The sequence below is a fragment of the Pieris rapae genome, chromosome 6, assembly GCF_905147795.1.
Source record: "Pieris rapae chromosome 6, ilPieRapa1.1, whole genome shotgun sequence".
Classification (NCBI taxonomy): domain Eukaryota; kingdom Metazoa; phylum Arthropoda; class Insecta; order Lepidoptera; family Pieridae; genus Pieris; species Pieris rapae.
In genome coordinates, this window is record NC_059514.1 from 2,677,870 (window position 1) to 2,704,937 (window position 27,068).

Here is a 27,068-nt window from a genome sequence, read left to right on the forward strand (position 1 = left end):
GATAGAAGATATAGAGAAAGTAAATCGAGGAAGAAAACAATGGATAGAGAAATTTGGAACAGCTAAAGGATGTCTCTACTTGAAGGGGTTCCGATAAACAGTACTGAAGGAAGTGAGGATATTAGACTAATTAAAATATATATATTAAACTGTACATGTGTTTATATTGCAATGGTAAGTATATTTATCTATTTATTTATTCATATATACATTCCAAAACAATGTGTATGTCCAAAAATACAAGAAAATATTACATCATAAATTTAACACATGCAAAGACATCAATTACATTAGAACTTAATAATATAATTCAATATCTACCAAAACTCAGCAATCTTTCGGCTATTAACATTGATGATGTTACTTAAAAAAACAAAGTAAATAAGTCTTAGTTGATAAATAGAATAAATCGTTGCCTAGGTTTTCGTATTGAAAAATAATACTCATAAAAATAAAAATATATATTTTTATTATTTCCTCAGTTTTATAAAAAACAATCTAAATCAAGAAAAATGTTCCCCGTTTAAATATGCTTGATTCTAAATCTTTCTCAAAAGCTTTCAAATTCATTTTTCTTTAATTTAAATTTAAATTTAAATCAATTTAATTACTTTTCGAATGAAATTAAAAAGTATTAAAATGAACATATTAGAAAAGAGTAGAACATATTAGGAAAGAATCTTAATTAGAATTGAAATGTTAGAGGCGTTTCTCCACATAACCTCCTCGCATTAAAAGAATAAGTATCCTTGACTTCTTCTTCTTCTTCAAGTGCCTCTCCATTACGGGAGGTTGGCTGTCAGTTTCCTGAAACGCGTCTCGTCCTGCGCCAGATGCAGCAACTCTTCCGCATTTGCATTAACTGTCCACTCCCTGACGTTGCGAAGCCATGACTTCTTCCTTCGACCAACACGCCGTTTTCCCTGGATTTTACCCATTATAATTAGTTGAAGGAGGTGGTAGCGGTCATGGCGCAATACGTGGCCCAGGTACGCATACTTATCCTTGACTTAGTGTTGGCCTATTGGCTTCAGCGTGCGACTCTCATCCTGAGGTCATAGGTTCGATCCCCGGCACGTGCATCAATGGACCAATGGACTTTCTTCTTTTTCTATGTGCGCATTTAACATTTGCTCGAACGGTGAAGGACGTGAGGAAACCGACATGTCTTAGACCCAAAAAGTCGACGACGTGTGTCAGGCACTGGAGGCTGATCATCCTACTGGCCTATTACATTTAAATATGATCATGGAATAGATTCAGAATACTAATCCATGGTTCAATTCCCGGAACAACAGCGCATTACTCTGTTCTTGTGTAACTTCCGAAAGTGACTGCGATAATGATACCAAAGTCTTTATTTGCAAGTTCCTAGTGATGCCGGTAAAATCCTGCACATCCTCTCTCATCTACCAACAAGTTTCTTGCCTTGCAATTTGCCCATCATTAAGTATCGATGATGATACAAAACGGAATAAGGAAGACGTAGAAATTATTCTGGTCCTAGTACCTACTCTGTGATGTGGCAGTAATTGCTGAAAAGTTCTATTTTCGCAACACATACTTAAGTATTATAATAATGACGTGTAATAACCGTACTTTAGGTATTCGAGGAAACAAAAACTGCTCCAAATTTGCTTTCGTGGAACAAAATTTAATTAAAGAAAACCTGCTCTCTTTTATCCGCCGAAGAACAATGAGCCCAACAATTACAATATGTGAATGCCTTACGGGACCTGATGGAAAAAGCCAGCAACCTGTCCCGAATTGTTTGATAGGGTTCCTTCAAAGTATTATCTTTGTACACGAGACCGGTTTAATTAACTAATTTTATGTGAGGATTTTTTATAAATACTTGCTAACGCTCGACACACTGGTACATTGTTAACGACCATAATATACAATTAATGCGATAAGTACTTATAGGCAAACACGATATATACGAAGACATAATACAAATATTGAACAAAATAATTCAAGTCAAAACCATACGTAACTACGTAACTACTATGTATAAAAACACATAAATCAATGGCGCTACAACCTTTTTGTGCCAGCTTTGAGCCTTGTATATCACCTCGCACAAAGACTTTACAGCTCTCTTTGCCTCATCTGCAACTATATGACAGGTTTGCCTGCCACGCTTCCGCTTTCCTTGCCAATTCGAATCATAGGCCTGCTTGGGAATCTGATCATTATTAGGCGAGGATACTATTGTAATTAAAATATTTTTTATTCAAGTATTTTATTTGATTTGACTTAACAATTATTTTTTTAAATTTCCTTTAAAAATATAATTTAGATTAAATTACTTAAAATACATATATTTACTTACCACGCATATATATACTAGATATATATAAATAATAACTATTTGAAAATGAATAAAGTATATTTAGAATACTCAGAGACTTCAATAATCAAATTATTAACGATGCTTTAACATGGTATCGAATTAAACCTTTGTCAGTCCGATTTAATATAAGTTAATGAATCACTGTCTCCAAAAAATAAGTACGGAACCGTCAACTTATAAACGGACACACTTGTCTGTACTCCGGTAATGGACGAATTTTGCCACAAGCAAAAATATTTAAGGCCAATTTGATTTACCTATATACATGAGTTTGATACAGTTGGGTCTCATTTTCGACACATAATTGATGAGAACAAGAAAATGAGATGAAAGTTATTCTTGAATTACAGCTTTATTTGCGGTTTTTGTTTCGCAGCAAATTGGTTTAAATTCGGTACAGTTTATGAGATGGAAATTTTATGCAAATGTAGTAGTCAGTAGTAGGTCAGCGAATGAAGTGTTAAAAATTGTGTTTGTATTTTTTTATTATTGTTTGTAAAACATTTTTATTACACATATACCACGAGCCTGCATTTAAATATAACTTTTATCCTGTTCATAACTAAGAAGGCTTATTAATATTGTTGAAACCTAATTTGTAACGAAAATCAATTTTATATTGGCTAGAAACGCATTCGCGAGCCCTCTGCCATTGAGAGTGTCCATGAGGGGCGGTACCAAAGTTAAGTGAACTTTGAGAAACCGGCAGGAAGCTCACCTGATGTTATGTATGATACACACTCATATAGAGGGCTCGCAAGTGAGATGACGGCCTTTTAGGAGTTGGTATGCTGTTTTCCTGGAGGACCCTAAGTCGAATTGGTTCGAAATTACGCCACACAGAATTAACGAACATGCAGCAAACGCTAAACTATTATCATTAAGAAGAATAGCGTTTATATCGGTTCAGAGGAAGTGAGAAAGGGAGATCTGGAAAAAATAAACGCTGTTTGCACGATGTATTCGTTTAGTAGTTACTTTTTAGATGGTAATTCTGTCGCATAACGTCTTGTGCAGTTAACGCAGATTTTTTATTTATTTGTATTATCATTAGCACGTATACCTGCATGCCGCTTTTACCTTAGTAATAATAAATTTACAAAGACTTCTGATATGTTACTTTGTACACACACACTTTTTTTATAGAATAGATAGGACGCTCTCGTGATGTTAAGTGATACCTCTGCCTATGTACTCTCCATGCAGGGCTCGCAAGTGCGTTGCTGTCCTTTTAAGTATTATTACACTATTTACCTATAACAGAACTATACACATGTCAATGAACCCTTATATGTTCTATCATATTTTATGACATCAGAATGAAGTTATTTTTATCTGCCATTATCAGAACGGGTCTTGATTATGCAGGTGCTTTCTGACGTTAAAATATTATTAACTGCGAACGAGGTTTTAAACTAGTTTTAATTACCGATAGATGGCAGTGAACGAAACTTGTTTTTTGAATACGGTTATAATTTGCTTTCATTTACGACCATAAGGATAGTTTCCCGTGAAAATGTTTACGATAAATCTCCATTCCGATCTAGCAAGTGTTATTGCAACCGTTAAACGTATAAGTTGAGAATTAAAGAATAATGACACTGCAATAACCTGATTCTTTATTTAAAGACGTTTAAGATACAAGAAAATATGACATCACAAATTTAACACACATAGATACATCAATTATATTATAACAAAAAATTCAAACGAAGAATAAAAACTATAACTAAATATTATATACTAAAACCTTATTAAGAGCGTATTACAGAAAATTACTGTAAGTAGAAATACATCAATATTTTCATTAATGGTAGTAATTCCGTGAATTCGGTGAGGTGGTTCATCAATATTTACATTTAAAATAATGTGTATGTCTAAAAAATACAAGAAAATATGACATCACAAATTTAACACACATATACATCCATATCAATTACATGGTAACATAAGCCATCAAATGAAACGACCACAAAAAAAAATTATAATAAAACAAAAAATGATTATAGACAAAGGAAAATTTAGTATGAGGGTCAGTATACTCATACTTAATGATGGTGGTGGATTGAACACACTCTTTGCCAAACCTCCCCAAGTATTAGATTCGAATTCCCAAGGAAAAAGGAAACATGGCCGCTCTAGACACAATCCTGGTGAGGCTCGGTTGTGGACTTGTGGCTCAAGAAAGTGATGGAGAAGCACTGTGGACGCCCTTTGCCCCACCTAGGGGATATAAGAAAATAAGTCAAAGTCAAGAATTTACTAAATCTAAATGATTTGCATAAAAAAAAATTAGTTGCTATATTTCGGCTATATCTTATTTTTTCGTCACAAATATAGAAATATGATGTAATTCCGAAACACTTGTAGCAATTTTTCAACATCCGTTGTAAAATTGCCTTAAATGGCAGGGAAGGAATATTTGATTTGCAAAATTTTTGATTGACTTAGAATTGATTGACAGGATTGTGCTCCTTAGAAATTCAATATTTGCATTTACATTTAAAAACAATAAAGTTTAAAGAACTTTTGGGCCAACGTTTTCATATGTTCCCTTCTTTATAACAAAAGAACCTTATAGCAGTAGAGCCATGCCTTAGTCTTAGTCTCAAACTTATGTATTAGGTTATCAGCCTTCTACACCTGATACAAGCCGTCGATGTTTGGATTTTTGGTATGTTTCCTCACCATGCTTTCCTTCACCGTACGAGTGACTGAAGGCATAGACAATAAGCACACAAGTTCACAGCTATAAATCGAAGGCACGATGTTAGGGTAATGAGTCATACGGCCAACTGTGCTAAAAAAGCAAGCTTTTCTTTAAAGAGACAGCTATGTGTGTCTCATCATCATCGTGCCTGCCCTTTTTGTTTTGCCCTGATTGGGAAAGAATCTCAAACCTGCCCCTTTAGTTTCTATATTCTAAGACTGTGGGGGCCAATGTTGACCATACGAAAGCCATATTTGCTCATTCTTAATTACAAATGTCTCTTAGAAACTATTTACGTAAATATAGGGACAATAATAGTTTCCTTATGCTGCGTTTGTATACTATCCCAAGTCACTTTAAAACAATTAACTTGTATGACACTCGCCTGTGTTCTAAAAAATTAAACCTCATGCGGTGTCTTATATATCCTGTATCTCCTATCCTATCCCTCTTTAATAGGCAGCTAATGTCAGAGCCTTTTGGTCATTAAGGAAGCATGTGGAGCGGACTATGTATATGTTTCCACCTGTTTCTGTCCTGTATAACTTATTTTATAATACATATGGAAAGTCCAGTAATTGAGCGTGCTAATCCCAACCTCGAGATCGTCAGCTATATACTAAGATAATCTTTTGCTTGCTTATATAGTTAAGGAAAGCATCATTAAGAAATTAATCTAATATCGCATATTATAAGCAGAGAAGGTTTACCATGCATTAATAATAACAAGCAAATAGATTAAATAATCTGGTAGTAGAGTCTACAACCAGATCAAGCGTTAAAAAACGCAGCCCAATTATCTACTAAAATCAGTTGTACCAATACTTTGGTAAAACTGATTTTAGTAGATAACTTTTTATAAGTCTAACAGCTACTGGAGCCAGTTGTTCAACCATTCAAACGCACCCAGTAAGCCGTTATCTCATCGACGAGTTGTCTCAGCTGATTTATCCGGAGCCTAACAAAAAGTTATTAGCTACACTGTTATTGTTAACCTGTTCCTCGATGACTGGTTTTCACACGTTTGAGAGAATTGATAGTGCTGCGTTTACAATACTTGTTTAAATGATTTATTTCCTTTTGAAATGGGGTTGTAACTGTGGTGAGAAGGTACGTTCTGATGTTGCACCGATTACGTAATTATGAATAGAACTTTGACTTTGAAGATGAGTAGAACTAACCACTGAGGAATTATATAAATTGTAGCAAAATTTTAAAATTCTTAATGCAATTTTTAGTGTTGTTTATGTATTTTATTTAATTATTTAATTTGTATTTTATCAATATAATAATTTTATATACAGTAGCTCCGATCGGAGCAGTTATTTTGAGCGATATTAATGTTTCTTACATCCTCTTTGATGATATTTGCAGCACGGATTCTGTCAATGTCAAACGCTATAAAGTTTGAATAGTAAAAGAACTATGCACTGAAAAAAAATGCAATCGTAACAAAAGTCAGGATTACTTAATAATATGGAGGTTAAGTATTCTTAAATTTTCAAATCAGTACAGGGATCAAGGTGGGCAATACCTTGATCCTTCCTTTCTTCAATCAGTTCCTCAACTTCGTTGTGGTTAAACCTTGGAGCATGTAGAAAAAGACTTCAGTAGCTAAGATGACATGGCATGAAAATACAATGTATCTCACAAATTGTTTAGTGCGATTTCCAAGTAAATACATGCAACATTTTAAATATTGATATGGTCACAATTACATATTATTAGGTCAGCTAATTACGTAATAACTTAGACACGAGGTCCCTTAAGTAGGGCTTAAAAAAATTAGCCGACTTGTATATCACAAATTTTTACGAAAGAAAAACTGAGTAGTTTTTTTGGGTTATTTGATAGCAACTATATTGTCAGTTTACTACGCAGCATTTTATTAATAATAAAACATTATTAAAATATCTATCCAAATAAGTATTTATGATAAACACGCAATAGTTTTGTATGTACTAAAAAGTTTACCAGCACTAGAAAGCTCACAATACCAAAACGTCAAAATGCACACCGGGGAATTGTACGCCGGAGAATGGCAATTACCTCAATTTCCCCCATACCGCGACAATCAAGCGGCGATTAAACAATTTCCCACCATTTCCCACCACTTTCCCAACACAATCATGACTGACAGCTTTGAAATTGCCTTGTTTGATTCTTATTGACAAGCAGGGTTAAAAAGAAATTATTATTCTATATATTTATTTATTATTATTTGATAGGTATTGGAAATATATTATGATGAAGAATTTATTTTTTATCATACTTCGAGTACATGCTAGTAATATGAATTTTTAACTGTAGTTCTGATGATTATTTTATACAATGGATTATTCAAATATATAAAGTTTTTTAAGTAGGTATTTTACTACCAATCTGTTTAGACGCCTATTTTTTATAGAACAGGGGGCAGGAGCAGGAGACTCACCTAATGTGAAGTGATACTAACGCCCATGGACTGTCACTTTCATACAAACGTCTATCCACATACACCGATCCGACCTATCATGGATATCTTGTATCGACAAATGGCTATTACAATCCGTCGATTTGCTATTGGCACACTTTTCTCAATATTTGGATTAAGATGTATATCTCAGATGGTCAAAAACGGATTGAGATAGGTAATATATAAACCCAATAGGGTTTGGGCATAAGTGTGGGAACTCAGTCCACACCACATACATACAAAACTCACCTGATCATAAATCATTTGTAATTATTGCAAAAATGTGTTTCGGACAGTAATTGCTGGATTCAATTAAAAAATTAACTTGTCTTGTTAGTCTCACATTTCATTAAACATTGTTGATTTAATACTGAAACGACAGCGACTGATCATTCGTGTAAAGCAATTTTAATCGTGTTTAATTTTACCTTTTTTGATATGTTGAAAGTTTTATTATGTAAACACTGGTTAAGTTTTTATCACCTTGTTAACATAATTTATATTGTACATGTTATAGGTATCGGTTCGGATCCCTTTCTCAGCTTGTAAACTGAAAGAATCTTCCTAATAAGATACAACAATGAATTGCTAAGTGTGAATTAATACTATTTCGTATTTACATTGTTTGGTGGATATATAAATTAAATGAAAGATGTGAAAAACAATAAAAGAAATCCCTTTTATCAAAAAGCATTTCTTAAAGCTAAAACAAACCCCGTTCAATGATACCTCTTTTGAGACAGGTCTTTTTTTTAAATGCATTTCCCCAAGTAATAAAAAAAGACTTGTCATTGCAAATCCAACACCGTTTTTGGACTGTTTAGAATTCTTGAAAAGCACGCGAAAAAAGAGAGTGATATTATAGAAAAAAAAATGTATGGCTGTGGGTGCTACATATCTTTAATAACAATAGGTAACCGAAGTATGATCAGGTCGTATGCTTATTATTATTACATTCATTAGAATGTCAAAAATCGAATAACTTTCATACAATATTGATGAGGGGGAAAAATTATGACGCACCTGTCAGTTCGCGTGCGCCAATCAACGTGTTGAAGTGTATGCACTTTTAGAGAAACCACAATTAAAAGGCATTCTTTATTCGAATTAATAGACTACAGATGCTAATATGGATGTAACAAAAAGTCTCGAAATTAAAACTATTACGAATTAAAAAAATACTGACTTTGTTCTAGAATTTATTGTAGTTTTATATTTCATAATGAAAGCACATTTACCAATTTCGATAATGATAAAGTCGCAAAGTAACTGTGAATTTCGTGACAGCCACCATTTAGTAATTTTGACAATTTTATTATTGTTGGAACGATATCTTTTATAAATTAAACAAATGGCTAAGTTATTTTTTAGCGAACCCGACCGCTATGTCAAGAGTGTACCGGATAAGAACTTTTGGAAAAGTGATTAAATAGTATGGGGTAAATCTTTTATAAATATTATATCGTGGTGCCTACCCACATGCATACCCACAGCCGTCTTGAATCCCTCGATAGTTATAGACAAATTTTTTTAAATTGTTTTGAATAATTTTAATACATTTCTATACCTGGTCATATTGTATATTATGAGTATAATTAATGTTACTTAACTACACCAATGTACGGTCGAATATTTTCGCAATTCACTAGAAAACCTAAATAGGTTAAGATGTCAAAATGTTTTAAATACATTCTCTTGTAATTCTTAGCTCTACAAAAAACTACAAGAATTGTTTAAAGAAATACGACAAGTCGTACCCACAAATCTGTCTGTCTGCACACAACGTATCGACACTTCGTTTGTTTTAAAAATTTATGAGGCATATTTATGACCAGTAAAACTTATTTACATTCAAAATTGCGAATAAAAATGCAAAGCGTTTTTCATAAATTGTTTTTGTAGGCTTCATTGCTGTATTTGAAACCACTTTTTCTAAGTAATAAGAACAAAATATTCAATAGCTACGCAATTGATATAATAATATTGTTACGTTTCTATTTCTGGTAGGTCATATCTATGTATTCACCCTCGAAGCTATTCTTAAAATTTTAAATGGCAGAAGAAAAACAGACTCAAACAGATGTAACTGTCTATTTGAGATTGGATAAGCGGAGGTAATTTATTTATTAACAAAGAAATATAACAGACCCATTCCAGATTCAAGATATACGAAAAATATAAACACATTAAAATTGCAGAAATTTCCTTGAAGTCACAGGTATTTTTTTTACATAAAATTCTGAGTATCACTACATAGTATAAAACAAAGTCGCTTTCTCTGTCCCTATGTCCCTTTGTATGCTTTTGAAATGAAATCTTTGAAACTACGCAACGAATTTTGATGCGGTTTTTTTAAATAGATAGAGTGGTTCAAGAGGAAGGTTTATATGTATAATAACATCCATTAAGTAGTGGAGAAGTACTGTTATTTTTGAGGTTTCTAATGTGATGTCGTAAATAATTACATTTTTCCCGCTTACATTGTTAACGCAGGCTGAACTCTACGAGTTTTATCAAAATAATGAATTAAGTATTGTACACATTGAAAAGGTCTACAGAAAAGTCCATGATGGTATATATCTCTTATGGATAACCCACAATAACTTTTTGGTCATTTACTTTTTACGAAAAATAATGGCTAATTTTCGAAGCGATTTTAACCAATACAGCATTAATCCTTAACCAAGAAGATAAACGAAGATACTTGAAAATAAACGAAAATAAACGAAGATAAACGAAAATACACGAAAATACACGAAAATAAACGAAAATAAACGAAGATAAACGAAAATTAACGAAGGTAAACGAAAATACACAAAAATAAACGAAAATAAACGAAGATAAACGAAAATACACGAAAATAAACGAAAGTAAACGAAAATTAACGAAGGTAAACGAAAATACACGACTATATACGAAGATACTACTAATCAATGAGACATTTGAGCTGGAATTTGGGAAACTAATCCATCGGTATATATATCCTTTCCACTGATACAAATACGTAAATAATTTTCCAAGTTATGCGTTGATTGACTCTCATCAATAAAGAGAACTGTTCGATATATATATGTCTATCTCTTATGGATAACCCAACATTTTTATATACAACGTTCACAGATTTTCTGTAGTGTATTTATTATCAGCATTGCACCCATGCGAAGGCGGGGCGGGTCGCTAGTCACAACTAAAATAAAAAAATACTGTATTTAGATGAATAGGGGTGAAAAAATTATAAAATCATATTATGTCGTATAGTGTCGCGTGTCAATTGTCAACGCGTTTTTCAAAAAAAATGTTGACCGATCATAATCAAAGGAAATGCGCCGTCGTCAATGTCAAATGTCAATGTACAATGTTTCAATAGATAACATCTTTAGAATTAACATTGTAGTAAGCAAAACGTATCAAAATATTTACTTTTATCTAGCTATTTTGTACAAATGCTTGGCTTTGTACGGTTGCATTTTTTTTAAATAAATATAACAAATGTCGATGTCGATGATGGCGAAAGAATTTCTCAAATCGTACTTAGTTCTTAAGTTTATTTGTTACAACATAAAATCCTCTTCGTTATATTTGTTGATTACATACTAATTTCTTAACTGCATATAAATATTTATTATAAATTTTGAACTAATCAATAATAACTATAAATTACACTATCGATTACAACCCTTCAAAATCGGACAGAATAATTGCTTAAAATAGAAGCCTAGAGCTAGTTTCCCAGTGTTGCCATATAAATCATGCAAATCCACTCATTTACGATCTACCGTTAAAAGTATTGCCATATAATGTCCGAGCATGTATTATGAAGTGATTATTTATATGTACTCATTGTAAGCTCAAAATTAACACCACCTGCAGGAGAAAAGCAGGGTTCCACCGCTAGCAACGCAATACATTTTTAGGGCACTCATAAATAATATATACATCTTAATATATATATTTCTTGTGTGCGTGTGTATGTGACTGAACTCCTCCTAAACGACTGGACCGATTTAGACGAAATTTTTTTGTGTGTGTTCAAGGGGATCTGGGAATGGTTTAGATTCACAATTTTGTCCGCTGGACAATGTTTTTTTAATTAATTTTCAATTTATTAGTTGTTGTTGATTTTGGAATGTTTTACATTGGATCCGACAGACGGCGCTACCATCGCAGTGTCAAATTTTAAATAATATTCGAATTTTAATTTTAATCTGTCCCGAAATTTAAAAAAAGTTTTGTTATCATTGTGTTATATCGTGTGTGACCATGTGCTGGATCGTTAGATATTGTCATAACATTTGAATAATAATTTTCATCAAAATGGCTTATTAAAAATTGAAATTTTGAAATTAAAGACGTGTAGACAGGACAACGTCTGTCGGATCCGCTAGTATATCTATATAATTATTATTGAAGTCTGCCAAAGTGGCGTGGAGCGTTGGCATTACATGGTTGAAAATTACAAAGTAAAATTCTAAACGTTACAAAGATAAGAGATATCTTGGAAATGGGCTGGTCACATAGCACGTGTTTGTGATGACAGATCGGACAAAAATTTCTAGGAATGGCTCAGTGGGAAGAAAAAGAGAGGATGCTCACCAGAAACCTGGGAAGATGAAATAAAAGATATCGTGGGAAAATATTAGAAAATAGTAGGCAAATGGAAGAATTTTGAAGAGGCATTCACGCCGTCGCAAATCGGGTGCTAATATTGAATACAATAATAACATATATTTAATGTAATCCTTATTACATTACTTGGTTCTTCTATTATGCTATAGCGAAACATACCATCTACTACTACAAACAGTATGATAACATCTGAATCGTTAAGTCAGAAATCGCCATCTGAAAGTCCAACATTCTCTCGTCAGGTTAGAGGAAGCGCACCCTTTCTCCTGAAAGACATATTTATTCCTGTAATTAACTATCCTGTTTTGCATATGACCTATCTATCGGCGGTATCATTTAACGACAGTATATATCTGAACATTAACGTTACCAGGCTTACAAGTATGCGTAATAAAAAATCATAGCTTACTGTTTTAGCTGGACAAGGGCCTTAGTGACCACCCGTTTGCGTTTCTTCATAAATATTTTTCGAGATGATTTATATGTCAGGTTGGTCTAATTATTTGGGTCAGTAAATTTTTTCTCAACATATACAGGTTTGTTCCGTAACAATCGATATTTTCATTTAAATTTGTTTTGATATGCATAATAATAATTAATGTGTATAAGATTTATTATAGTTATTATAATATGTCGTAAATTATTCGAATGTCTGAATTATATAGAGAATAATGATGTTATTAATATAAACTTATATTTGGATTTTGGAGTGATGAAATGATTTCCCTAATACGCATTAAAGTATTGTTAAATATATGTAACATTTTCACAAAAATATGTACTTTAATAAATGTTAGCATTGTAACATTTTATTTGATTTGAATAAACGTTAAATAATTGATTTACAGGTCTGAAGTATTTTCGAACCAATACAACTTGGGTCTTTAAAAAAAAGAGAATTTCTGGCATTGAGAATTTCCATGGACAACTTAAAATCAGGTAAAAAACACAGAAGTCTAATCACTTACAGTATTAATAATGAAACATATCTACACAAGACATTATATAACCATCTATGTATTTTTAATATATGTATTACAATGTTATTAGTATGCACACTCGAAGCTATTATAATAAGTTCACATCTCAATCTAGAGGTTAACCGTGTGTCTGTTACTGTCAGAGATCGCGCCCCGCTGAGCGCCTGCGCATCCTTGTTTAGACTTCGGCGCAGAGTACGAGCGAAAGCGGAACCAAATAATAAGGATTATTTTGTATAAATATTAGTTACTTATGACTTTGAACAGTTCTCGTATAAGATACTTTGCAAATATCTTTTCTTAAACATGTTATTGTCTTAAAACTTTAGGCTATAAGTCGAGACTTAAGCTTTATGTCAAATCCAATATGTTTTTGACATACGTCAAACTTTATTTTTAATCCTACGCAAAACTATTTAGTCTAGAAATAACAGAGTCTTCTCGAGCCACTCCTATCGACACTTGAGAAAGAAGTCTATTAGCGTTTGCTAGGATATTAAATAAACACCCCTCACCTCCATATTAGATCAGTACACCACTGACTGGCCGAAGGCCCCAATGGTATTAGAGTTGTGTAGGTGTCAGCAGTCACAAGATATTTGGCAGTCCGATTAGGGGTATGAAATCTTCGACCTGTTATGTAGATGCAAATTATATGCCTTAAATATTATGAAATCATAAGACACCGTTAATAAAATCGCTTCAGTTCGTTACTTGGAGGAACCCGGAATAATTTGTTCAAGTAAATTATCTGTAAAACTTGCGCTTAGAATGTAATGTTTAATAACCGGTGCCACGGGAGGCTGATTCGTAATTGTGTTTCATGATATCATAGTCAAATATTCATTGTCTTTATAAAAACAGTGAGATATGCGCCCGCTTTTTCCAATGTGTATATAGCGTTACGGGTTTTTTGTTGATATAATATAATGTTAAATATATTGGAAAATTTACGAAAACAAATTTAATTCATAAAAGTATGGGTTTCTGTCAATGATAGATTAAAGGTAGATTCTACCTTCAATTAACGTATTTAAATGATCACGAATCGAGATATATTCACAATATTCGGATAGCGTAATTTATATTTTAAAAATATGTAGATTAATGTGATTAATTGAAAAGGACTGACACATGTAATTCAAAATACATACATATTATTTATAAATTTTATACCTTTTTTGTTTCCCTTGGGTTATGTTAGCATTTACTTTGATTATATGTTTGCCAATTTTATTATTTACGCCCTTTATGCGTGTGCAAATTGCTCATGCGTGCTCTTATTTCACCATGCCCCCTGCTTATAGAGGACAAATCTTTATTGTTAATTTATTTTATTATTCTTGATAGTAATCAAGATATCTTGAGTACAAGATGTCAAATGGAACATGGTGTAATGGTTGTAGCTCCTTACAAACGTTGGGTAAAAAAACTTGGCGATTAAAAAGAGTGGCGGAGAGTTTATTGCCAGTTCTTCTCTTCCATTCTACGCCCTTGATTTGAGAACTGGCTGTAAATGTAAATTTACAATTAATTTTTTTTGACGTTCATAAGTGTACTCGTTTACCTGTATGAATAACATTTTGATTTGATTTGATTTTGAGTTGAAAAATGCCTTCGTAATATCTAAAGTCGCGATAAATTGTGAACTATAATATAATATGCACAATATGGCAGTAATATCCTCACGTGCAACGATGATTGACAATAATCAGTGACGCTTCGATTGTGCGAGAAAATGGCGGAACGAAATGACAAAACGTATTCTTGTTAGTGGTCGGCGTTATGCAATTCTTTAAAAAAATCTGTTGTCTATTAAATTTATTTTGTCTAGGCTAAACGGACAAAAAGTATAATGAAGTAAGATATAAATTGTTTGTTTGCCTGTTTATTTCCAATGTTTGTAAATTAATATACAGTTTAGATTTGTTTTTTATTTTTTATGATTCCATTTATCTATCATGTTAGATTAATTTGTTGTTAAATAAATAAAATAATAAAACAAAACTTGCTGACTTGGAATAGTGTCGTTCTACGTCTTAAAGTTGGGAACTACCAAATGTACATTTATAAACATAAAAGTTTATTCCTCATTCCTTTTTATTATAATATATTTTTGAAGTACATATTTTCGAACCAATTCGACTTAGGGTCCTTAAAGAAAAGAGCGTACCAATTCTTAAAAGGCCGGCAACGCAGCAACGCCCACTGTTCTATAAAAAAAAAATATTATAATCATTAGAACTTCTGTGAAACAATATTTTATTGAATTGTCAAAGAAAATCACACTAATAGATACATACCATTAACATACATAATATATACGCCAACATATTATGCTTGCAGAGTACAAAACAGTTGTGTGGAAAGTCAGTCTTATGCTTCTAGATTTTTAATATAAAACAACATATTATAAACATCGTTGTTTCGTAGTCAACGAGTGGTGCTTAACTTCTGTGATTGAGTTAAACTTAAATAAATACGATTTATGTATGTGACAGAGAAAGGATTAAATATTTTACTTGAAACTGGCATAATTTATATTTAATATTAAATATTTTTTATAAAACATAGAAACACTATCGCATGACACAATTCTTGTGGGAATTCGTATTAAAATTTCAGTGCGTGCGACAAAATTATTGTCAGCTAAACGTAAAATCTTGTACTATGAAACTTTGATTGGATTACACTCGCATGCAAACATTTAAGAGAGCTAAAAATTATTGGCCTCACTGTGATTTTAGACATTAGATAATATCTAATGTCTAAATATATTATATTGTAGATAATACTAAAGATGAAAAAAAACTATTTCAATTTATATAATATATAATTATAATTCAGTTAAATACTTACTGCCAACTGATGTTGAAATGTCCCATCACCCATGCCCATGTAGGACATTATTTTTTTTGCAACCACATATCGAATCTTCTAATCACCTAGTCACAAAGTTATACATTTTTTGTCTTATAGTGTACTCTTATATCCTTAGTTGCACGTCGCAAGGAGAATCACGTAGGCCATGTCCGTGACGTCATCATCTCTAAGACTAATCCTGTCAACGATCTAAAAAATAGAAGCAACTTTGAAAGCGACAAGCAAACGTGTAATAGGAAACGCATTCGAATCATATAATAACGATATGTAATTTACACGTAATTTGTTATAATATGATTCATCAGATTTTCCCGCCAAACAATATTATAGTAATTGTCTCTAAATAGAATATTCCATAGACTATTCATTATTTATTACCATCATGTATTTCTTTTTACAAATGGAAATAAAAGCAAAAATTAATATTATTATTAATATGTCTTTGTATATTAATAAATTTATTAAAATTATACTTACATGAAACTCAAATTATAAAGTGACCTCTGTTTTTTATAGAATAAACTAAAATTATAATAAAACGATCCCCTGTCTTTTTTCTTAAAGATTTCATCATGATTGGAGAGATGGCAGGAAAATACAGAAATGCACCGCCCTCTATTGATTGATGTATAAAGCTTTGATACATACGCATGAGATTTGAACATAGAGTTTTAAGTGTTGGAACTGATTATGCTCTCGTATAGATGGCGCTATTATGAATGCAGAAATTCCCGCCTTTTTTGGTTTTTTTAAATAACATATTTGTAACATGTTAATATTCGACGAAATATTATTTAAATATTGAAACTTGAATAATTAAAAATCTTGCATTTGTAATTCATTGTTCTTAGTGATATATCCATACGAAAAGTATGTAGTCTATTATAATATGTACATAGATCCTAAATAAGTATATTTGTAAGTTGTATAAAACTATTTACAAATTAATTCAATATTAACAAGCTATCTTGTATGAATGAATCACGACGACTCTTAATGTTTATCTGTAAAATAATATTTCAACATTATCACATTAAAATAAATTATTTCCCGCCCTTTTACATACAGCTTCATACGATTTAATAATTACAATATCACTTCATAATTTACACGCAATCATTCGTTCGAACTAGCGTAAAAATTACAGGCGGAAATATTTTTATTTTTCATCCATAAGATTAATTTTCTCTTCGCAAACACTAAGTTTGTTGAGTGTGCTTGAGACTTCGAGTGGGCCGGAACGAAATGAGCACAGCACTTAGACGTTATAATAAACCACTCAAAAATATTCAGCGAAAGATATTCTATTCCTTTTACTTTGCGTACCTGCCTTCTGTTTTTGTGCAAAATTTTGAATCTGTACCTACGAGTAAAATTTTAAGGTGTACTAAATTAATTTATTCATTTTATTTTATATGGCAACTATTTTTAATACAAATCTTGGTTATCATAATAATTGTTAAATCATGAGTCTATGGTTTCCAGATCATTCAACCCTAAGAGTTCAAAAAGGTTTATTGACTTCAGTTTTAAAGAGGTCACTGGCCAACGATCACGTGTCAAAAAAAAGTAATTCAAAAAATTGGAATTCGTCTCCTGGTAACGTAAAAAAACAATTTATAACAATAGACGACGTCTTGAAAAAAGGAAAGTTTGACGTGCTCGGTTTTTTTGTCTAAAATAATTGAATAAAAACAAAATAAAATGTTTTCTGACGAGGAAATAAAATCCGACAGTGGCTTCATGAGACCAGATGATGAGCTTATAAGGTTCGATCTTCATTTTTTAATTATTCGAGCATGGCCGTGTAGATTTTATTATTTTTCAAAAATATTTTTTGTTTTACAGTATTCAAGAAGTGTGTTTAGTTGACAAGTATGATAAGAAGGATTTCGGATTTAACACCGAGCCAGTATTATTCAATTCAGGTCGAAGTAATGTGCGTATTTCTTGAAATTTTTCCCTATGTAAAAAATTTGCTCATAGTGAGTTTATTTTATACTATCGATCATTTGCTTATTTATTTATTTATATATACACAAAACAAAATAATTATACACACTCAAACAGCATTTTACTTACCGAGTCGTGTAGAAGCATTTTTCATTTTGATTTGACATTTTAATAATTTGACACAATTGGTATATCAAAATGTTAATGTCAAAAAATCGTAAGTCGTAACCAGTAGGTTCTCGAACAGCGCTAAAAAATAGATAGCTTAAGATATTTTAATGAAACAAGTAATTTATATTTATTTAAAAGATAGTTTGTATATTGTATTCTATATATATTCACACATTCAAAGACTAGAATGTCAATATTATTTTTGTATAAAGGTTTATTTTTGCCTTAAGAAACTTATCAAGTCTTGTCTCCCGAAAGTACTTCGGGTTACCTGTTTGCTTTCAGCATGATGCTCAATACCTGCATCACCTTTATACTAAAACACCACAAAAAAAGATCTTTGCCCTTTGCTTAGAATTATTACCAAATCAAAACTTATTGTGTTCTTGCACGCGAGTATGAATAAATAAAATATAATATTTTATCGAACCAATATTACATTTTTACTACATTAGTAATTTTTTTTAGCTGGATGTTGGTCGTTTCTTCCGCGATGGCTTCTGTGAAAGTCTGGAGCAACAGCAGGCCAAGTTTGCGTGGACGGAAGAGGACGGCAATATCGCCTCTCTCTTTTCCTCATCGGGTTTTGGCGCCGGGTCCAGCAAAGAGCTTGATGATGCTCTTAGTAATGAGTTTAAGGTGCTTTTTATACCAAAAGGAATTGTTTATTTTAGATTTAAATTAACTACAAATAATAATTAATTAAACCCATACGGTACTAACCGTTAAAAAATTTAAAAATGCAAATAATGCGACACTATGATTACCTAATGTAGTTTTTTTTTTAATGTACCATTTTCAACGAATCAATAAAATCAAGTATAATTATATACTTATTACTAGCGCGTTTATTTTAGTCGCATTAAGACCGTATCATTGTTATAGTTTTCTTCGATACATGGACAATTTTTTTTGCGTAATTAATTTATTAATAAGGTAAATATTCCGCTATTATACAAAACAATTGCCAATTAAACACATAAACATTTTTTTTTACGACATGAGAAACCATTATAGGAGACTGATACGTCCTCGGAAAACAATGAATGGAAAAGTAATGGTGTGATATTCAAAACTAAATCAACTAACTCGAATGCAGTGTCTTCTACTTCAGGGAATAGTTCAGGTACCAATTAATATTAAGAAACAAACTTATTATTTTTAAATGTCACAAATGATTTTGATCTATCTACATTATCCTTGAATAACATTGAAAATATGTTTATATTAAAAGTTCTACATTAGAATTATGCGCGGGCGCTGGCTATTGATAATGTGTATATAAATATGGGTCTTTTCTAATCACCTTTTTTTAACGTCAGGAAATGCTTTTACGCATATCTCTGCGGTATTTTACTCCATCAGGGATTATGTGGATTATTAAAACCTGACAGATGCCTTCCGCACGCTTAAATGCGGAGATAGGTTACCTTTCCAAACGCGAATGCCCCAATGACACATCCCACGCACAAATCTTCAAAACCTTAACTTAGGGCAGATGATGACACGGCGTCGCTGCCCTGGTCGTCTTTTCCTTTCCGGAGCATCTGAATCATTTTCACGACGCTCCGCATTCTGTTATTGAATGATGACGGCCTCACAAAAAGCCTTGAAGGTATTAGGGACTGTCATTGTCAGCTTCCATCATTCTTTGAATAATTAGTGGAAGCGACAGATTGCCACCAATACTATCAGCAAGGACGAAGCGAAATCCGTCCCAACTTCAAACCGACAATCATTGATTAGACAATCATCTGGATGATGTACTTTTCTACAGCCTACACCTTACTATTTAGAGGATTTTTTTGTCCTATTCTCCGGTGTATATAATTTTAATAATAATTATAAGTTAATATCTCAATCAATCAATATAATTTTAAAGTAGGTGACCGACCGAAAGGAAAGAACTCATGTAAAATCGATAAAGAAGATCCTCGATCCAGACTTCACTTCGTCAAATATATTAAAACGCATGGACGAACTATCAAACTATGGGAATGTGGCATTTGTAAGTTCATAACATAGGATACAAGATAATTATATGATATCTTCACGAAGTTTATAATGTATGTACACAACTATATTAAATCTACATGAACAATATAATCATAAAAGTTTGTTTTGCATAAATCAATATAAAGTTGTAATCAAAACAGAGAATCCTTTGGACATTATTACCTACTGTTTTAATAAGTGATAATTATAAACTTAACCTTAACTCTAGGTAGCCGAGAATTCCAACACCAATATACCCTGATGCGTCATTTACCGACTCACACGGATGAGAGGAATTACCACTGCGATGAATGCTCCAAGAGCTTTCGTCAGCTTTCTACCCTTAGCCAACATCGTGCAATACATTCTGCAGAGAGACCTTATTCCTGCGAGGTTAGCACTCATTAGTAAATCTATTTAAAATAATCACCAGACTAAATACTGACTCTATTACCTACTACATAAATATATAATATAAAAAAAATATGTTTTCAAACAAAATATATATATTTTATTTATATATACATATAAAGTAACGAACGCATTATTCTTATTTTTGAATGTGTTTATATTTTATAATATACCCGATTATAATATTAAATTTTCAAGGTTTGGTTGTGTAGATACGTCTTGGTATGTACCGTCGTAGTACTTACATAATTAATCAACAGGTCTGCAAGAAAACGTTTAACCGCGTCTCCACTCTGATCTCCCACCGCAAAACCCACTCTGAAGAGAAGCCCTATCGCTGTCACATCTGTCCCAAAGGCTTCCATCAGAAAGGTTCCCCTCCATTCCTTCTTTCCTTCTAACAAACAACTATACCAGCGTTTTCTTAATACCAATTCTTCAGTAATATAATTCTTGGGAGAATATATGGCTTGTGTATCTACCGTTAGTATTTATATTGTAGTTTTAAAAGGAACAAATAGAAAAAAAGTGAAATGATTTGTAAGAAATTTCCAAATTTTTCTAGGTAACTTGCGTAATCACTTATTCACCCACACAAACGAACGTCCATATCGATGCAATATTTGCAAGAAGGGTTACAACCAACAGTCCAATTTAGTTTGCCACAAAAATAAGGTTGGTACTTTATATTATTGATTGTATGTCTAACAAAAAATGTGTGTGGGGAAATTTTTACTTCTTTGGGGTAACTAGATAAAAATCTTTTGAATTTTTTTATTTTTTGTCTGATTCTACGTTTGTAGAAAAACGACACTAAAAATAGAAAAAAATATACTCTTATAAATTTTTCCAAAAACGCGCCAAAAGAAATTGAACTACAAAAATATACTTTAATATATTATATAAGTCTTTGTACCAAATAAAGGTGCAGGCTTATTGATCATTCCGCTACAGTGAGTTATGTAGACTATTGTATTCCAGGCACATCCAGACAACAAGGAAACAATTAGTATTGAGAGAATTAGCTGCCAAACGTTACCTTCCACTTCAAAAGCTTCTAAGCCAACTCCTAAGCCTAGGTAAGATTTTTTATTAATTGCCCAGCGAGATCTAATTTACCTTACATATAATTTGACATTCTCTTCACCTATTTAATGAATACATTTTATGAAAATGTGAAAGACATACTAAATACTATAGTTTAATTATGAATGAAGTCACAGGTGGTAAATTCATTCGGTATTTATTTGTAAAACTAAACAACTAATATTTCTTTGGATTGCAGTCTTCATTTATATATAAAAAAAACTATATGTCTAAATAATTAATAAATAAAACAAATGTTAACATTGGTTTGTACTAATGATTTTAAGCGTCTATCTCAAATTGGAATAAAACTTATAAAAATTGTCAGAAATGTATGAACAGTCTCAATGCTCCCTAGCTCATCAATTTGTTCAGGTTAACCGCTTTCGGTAAATATGAGCAAACATTTGTACGAAAAGTCTTAGATCGCCGCGCATCAAATTAATTTTTATACTTATTAACTTGTAGACCCGACAAACTTTGTCCTATTTAAATAAATTTGAGTGTAAAAATAATAATATGTGCCTACATTGTATGTATACATGTTTCTCTCTGTTTAAACCTTCCCTGAACTTTGACAAATAATCCAAGATTAGCCAAGTCGCTATCTTGAGTTTTAACTAGATAAAATAAAAGGAATTAATTTTATATATGTATATAGATATACTAATTACATTAGATATTTTATCAAACTCATGATTGAGCCACAAAAGATTCACATTCAATTTAGCTAAATTAATAAGCAATACCTAATTTACCGGCCAGTTAAATTTAACCTATGGATATATAACAACTAATACTTTACCAGACCCGAATGCGAAGTATCATCATCAATGAGTCCAGAAACGGCTAAACAGCTTAATACAAGTTTCTCTGGCCTTTGGAGTGGTGGAGTAATTGTTGATCCAATTAAGACGTACCATATGAGCGTTGCCATGGCAACCAGACAAACGCCATTTGCTCTACTCCAAGATGATAATGGAGTTAAAGTACTCGTGAAAGTTGTCGATTCGGAACTGCTTGGGGGAAAACAGGTTTGTAATTTTTATATGCGATTAAAAGAATTTTTTTTTAATAAATCTTAGTTTAAATAATAACGCATTTGTAATTGAAATAAAATGTCCACGCATTGTATTATTTAATTAGCTTTGCCTTAATTTCAAATGTAAGACAAAATAATTGATACATTACTATATGTTTATTATAGTTTTTAACATAATAATGTTGGCCAGTTTCTATATACATATATTTGATTTACATTTGCTCATATAAGTGTTCTATATTGTATATATGTATTTAGAATCAAATAGGTCCGTTATTCAATTAAATGAACCTGGGAAATTCAAATATTTAATTATTATTTGAGGTTTAATATATTTTATAGATGTTAGTTCCCGCCACGGCTGAAGATTTGAGAGTCGGTGGTAAGATTGTGTTAAAGGATCAAGATTCGCAGGTATATCAATTCCTAACATTTATTTATCACAAACCTAGACAGAAATAAATGAAATACAAACTATTTACTGGCTTACTGGAAAACAATATAAAAGACTAATTTAACATTTGTAATTTCCATATTAAAAACATTTATGTAAAGCACACACACACACACACACACACACATATATATATATATATATATATATATAAGACCAGATTTATTTAAATAAACAAAATGGACCCAACTCACTGGTTTTCAGTGGTTCATATTACATACAAATCTACAGTATTGTCATTTAACATAGGAACTCAAAAAAGCCCCAGAGACGTCCATACTTTTTATTTTACCGCATATCTCATACATGCGGTTTGTTCTAGGATATACAAATTGAATCGGTACCGAAAGGGAGCGCTCTTCAGATCCGTGTGCCGGTTGTCGCCACTGTGGTGCCGAAGATAGCTCCCGGTGGTGGACTCCATCTCGCTGTTGAGGAGCCGCATCACGCGTACCACAGTGCATTGTCTACTGATAGTAAGTTATATTATTATCTATCACTTTTGAAAGGAATTTCTAGAATGCAGGTATGTATAATTCAAAACATTAAAAGTGCCACATAGTTTGCTTAGCCGGCTATTGCATCTTTAAAATGTCAGACAAATTAATTGGTAATATACAATAAATAATTTCACTATTAACATCTAATAAAAATCCAACTAAAATGTTTTTATTTATTCCTTGCGTCATTAATTATAATAGCAAAGTTTTAATTCTGGCCGGTTCTGATTGCTAGGTATCTTAAACATATTATATTATATACATAGTACAAGAAACAAAACCAATCATATCAGTTGTTCCTATGTTTGTGCCACATTTATTTAAGCCTAGAACTATATTTTCTAGATACTAGTATATATAGGCTCCATGGCTTCAAATTATTTACCTTATAATGGTTTATTTTTATTTACTGGCAATGCTAATACTTATGACAGCGACGCTCTTACCGGCCAAGAAAAGTATGTGGCACTGTGTTTTACTATAATGGTCATCTAATTGCTTTGAAAAAAATATCCACAAACATAGAGAAATCAGAGGCCAAGACTACTACTCTAGGTTTTCAACTCAAAAAAAATAATAATATTATTCTTGATAAAAAGAAAACCTCATTTTTGACCGGGTATAAAAAAAAACCTCCTTCGGGTATGAATACGACTTTAGTTTAGCAGAAAAATTGCCGTTGATTATTTTGTCTTTTTTTTCGAAGGTTGAGGTGTCTATTGAATTTGTTTAGTTTGTGTTTTTTAACACATTGAATTCTTACACACTGTAATGTAATAGCCGAAAACCAAAACTGAAGTGAATTTTGATTAAGTAAATATTATGAATGTTGAAAATATGTACTAAGGTTTTAATAAAAAAACATTTTTCGGATCCGAGAGGGCACAACTAATATGACCCCACTCCACTCGGATCCGAGAAAAGAGCACTTAATGTGTTAAGTAAATTTATATATTCACAGGTAAAGGTTCTTGCATCACCAGCGAAGCTCATGCTTCCTGCAGTAAAAACGTTGATGCCAATGAAACGATTGCTGTAAAACAGGAGATTCCATCTACTTCAGAGATCGAAGAATTCCAACATGTATCATCATCAGGTTAGATCTTATATTGAATACGTTTTGACGGGATTAAACGTGATTAAATGTTTTGAAAAATTATATAATATGTGCGTTACATATTGTGTTACATAATTGTATTGTTATTATACTGAATTAGTTTGTTTGTTTAATCAGTTAAATTTGTTTAACATGTGTGATACTTACGAAAATAATATATCTTTATTCTTTACAAGTCGCAGTCAACTTTACAAATAAATACCCTAAGATTTTTAAGCCGACTTTTAAAGAAAAGAAAGGTTACCTTTGTATCTGAAATTGTTGGAATTGAATAATATCTGGATATATATTTAGGCTTGGTACTAAATTTTGTGTGTATTCTTTTTTCCTAGGTACTATAGAACCTAGGTACTGTCCAAATTTTATCAATATATATGAAGACGGTTTATGTATTTAAAAATATCTTATATAGGGCCAGTGATATTGTCTACGTACTCCTTGCTGCCACCGGCTCCATCTCCACCCCTCGACTACATTCCACTTGACTTGTTCGAGTCTATGGCATGCATGCCTATGGGTTAGTGTTTCTACCTTTGAGTAAAGTAAAATGTGAATTGTAGGGTTACTAGAAGTCGATACTTCTGACCCTAATTGTTACGTAGGCTCTAAAAAGGAGATCAATACTTTATTTTCGTAGTTATATTCAACTGAGCGTTTTTAAGGGACTCCTCATGAAGTACCTATTTCCAAACTACTTCGATTTACGGCCGCTTTGTATACCCTATAACCCAAAATTTAATCCAATTCCAATCTAGACCCTAGCAAATTTAGATTAATTAATGTCAAAATTCAATCAGTCAAATTCAAAGATATCTTAAAACGATCCATTGATCGGTTATTGAATTTTTTTTTATGAGAAATGGATTGAAATATTCATATCTAGTAGCATGAATTGGATTGGGATTAAGTATAGAAAGCGGCCGTTAGAGTCCTTCAAGAAAGACCACTCTTAAAAAGTATTCACTTGGAAACTTCTGTATGAGTTCATGGGTATCACTTGACATTAGGTAAGCCTGTTTGCCCCTATTCTATTAAAAAAATCATACAATATAAGTTAGTTACATATTACTTTCATATCTATTTCAATTTTAAATCGGGAAAATAAATATTATATTTAAGTGTTTTGTAAATGAATAAATAAACGTGCTTTAACTTATAGTACGTTAAATGCTGTTTTAATATAAGTTTTTTTTTGAATAAATTAAATATTAAAATGTTAAGTAGTTTTCCAACGTAAAGAAACAATTACAGGTCCTCAAATAACAACTGTGAACACAGATCAGCCGCCGTCCGATGAGTCAGACATTTTTATCACCAAATTTGAGGTTATTACTAAAATTTACATTTAATTGCATTCGCTGTATATAATGACGTCACAACCTCTGCCTCAGATTCCATTTTTGAGATTTTTTCTCTTAATAGGTGATCAGCGTTCTGTGCCTGAAAAACGCCGTCGATTTTTGGGTGTTTAGCTTTTCACATATTTTCCATTGCGGTAGAAGCGAGGGTAGTTCTTAAAAAGTCAGAAATGAGCTTGCCCTTTTACCAGTGTGTATAGGCGGTATCACTTAACATCACTTGAAACCTTCTGCCCCTTTGCCCCTTGTTCTACAAAAAAAAGGCAGGATCGCTAATTTTTGATTTATAGTCCTCATTCGCTTATCTAAAGTCTCTTTCTGTCAAATCGTATTAGTACTATGATGAAAATAGCCAAATATATTTTAACAATATGAGCGTAAGAAACCTTCATTTTATTATATTAGCAATTTGTTTTTTTGTTGCAGGATGATTCCAACACGGCATAATTTTTCTTGTTTGCATGTTTTTTTTTTAATTTTAAGCACAATGTTTTATTAAGCACTTGATTTGAATAAAAATATATTATAATTTTGTATTTTTTATTTGTTGTACAATACAATTTCAGAATACCAAAGAAAACCCAAATATAAGCCGTCAAAGAATCTAAATTTCTCTATACTTACGTTTTTTCGATGAAATAGGGAGTAACAACTAAAATACATTTTTATCAATAATTGCCAAAATAAAAATCTCTATGATCCCGCCCTATTCTATAAAAGGCAATTTCCTGTCGTCAGTGTAAATAATCCAGTATTATGATGTTGCGATGACATCGTCTATTATATTGTTATAATATCGTATAGTATTGGCACGTGGACGGAAATACTCCCTTGAGTTGGGGTGCTATGGTTCTAGCTTCGAATCAGAGATGGCGTTAGTAGCTGTGTTAGTAGTGTATTAGCCTTATTGGAATTTTTATTTTTCATTTTAAGACGTCTAAATTTACCTTAAATACAGAGAGCGAATTGTA

The 27,068-nt window shown here is 31.9% G+C and overlaps 1 protein-coding gene across 1 annotated transcript; it reads left to right on the forward strand.

The window, feature by feature from the left end:
• Positions 1–17,655: 17,655 nt before the first annotated feature.
• Positions 17,656–26,598, forward strand: LOC110994328 (zinc finger protein 76-like). The gene is made up of 16 exons (XM_022260902.2): positions 17,656–17,779; positions 17,859–17,949; positions 18,603–18,773; positions 19,152–19,260; positions 20,020–20,142; positions 20,359–20,522; positions 20,801–20,912; positions 21,106–21,215; positions 21,522–21,619; positions 22,435–22,660; positions 23,011–23,082; positions 23,445–23,598; positions 24,584–24,718; positions 25,152–25,256; positions 25,991–26,064; positions 26,524–26,598. The coding sequence occupies exons 1-16, from the start codon at positions 17,715–17,717 to the stop codon at positions 26,542–26,544; spliced, it is 1,830 nt and encodes a 609-aa protein (XP_022116594.2). The 5' UTR covers positions 17,656–17,714; the 3' UTR covers positions 26,545–26,598.
• Positions 26,599–27,068: the final 470 nt, after the last annotated feature.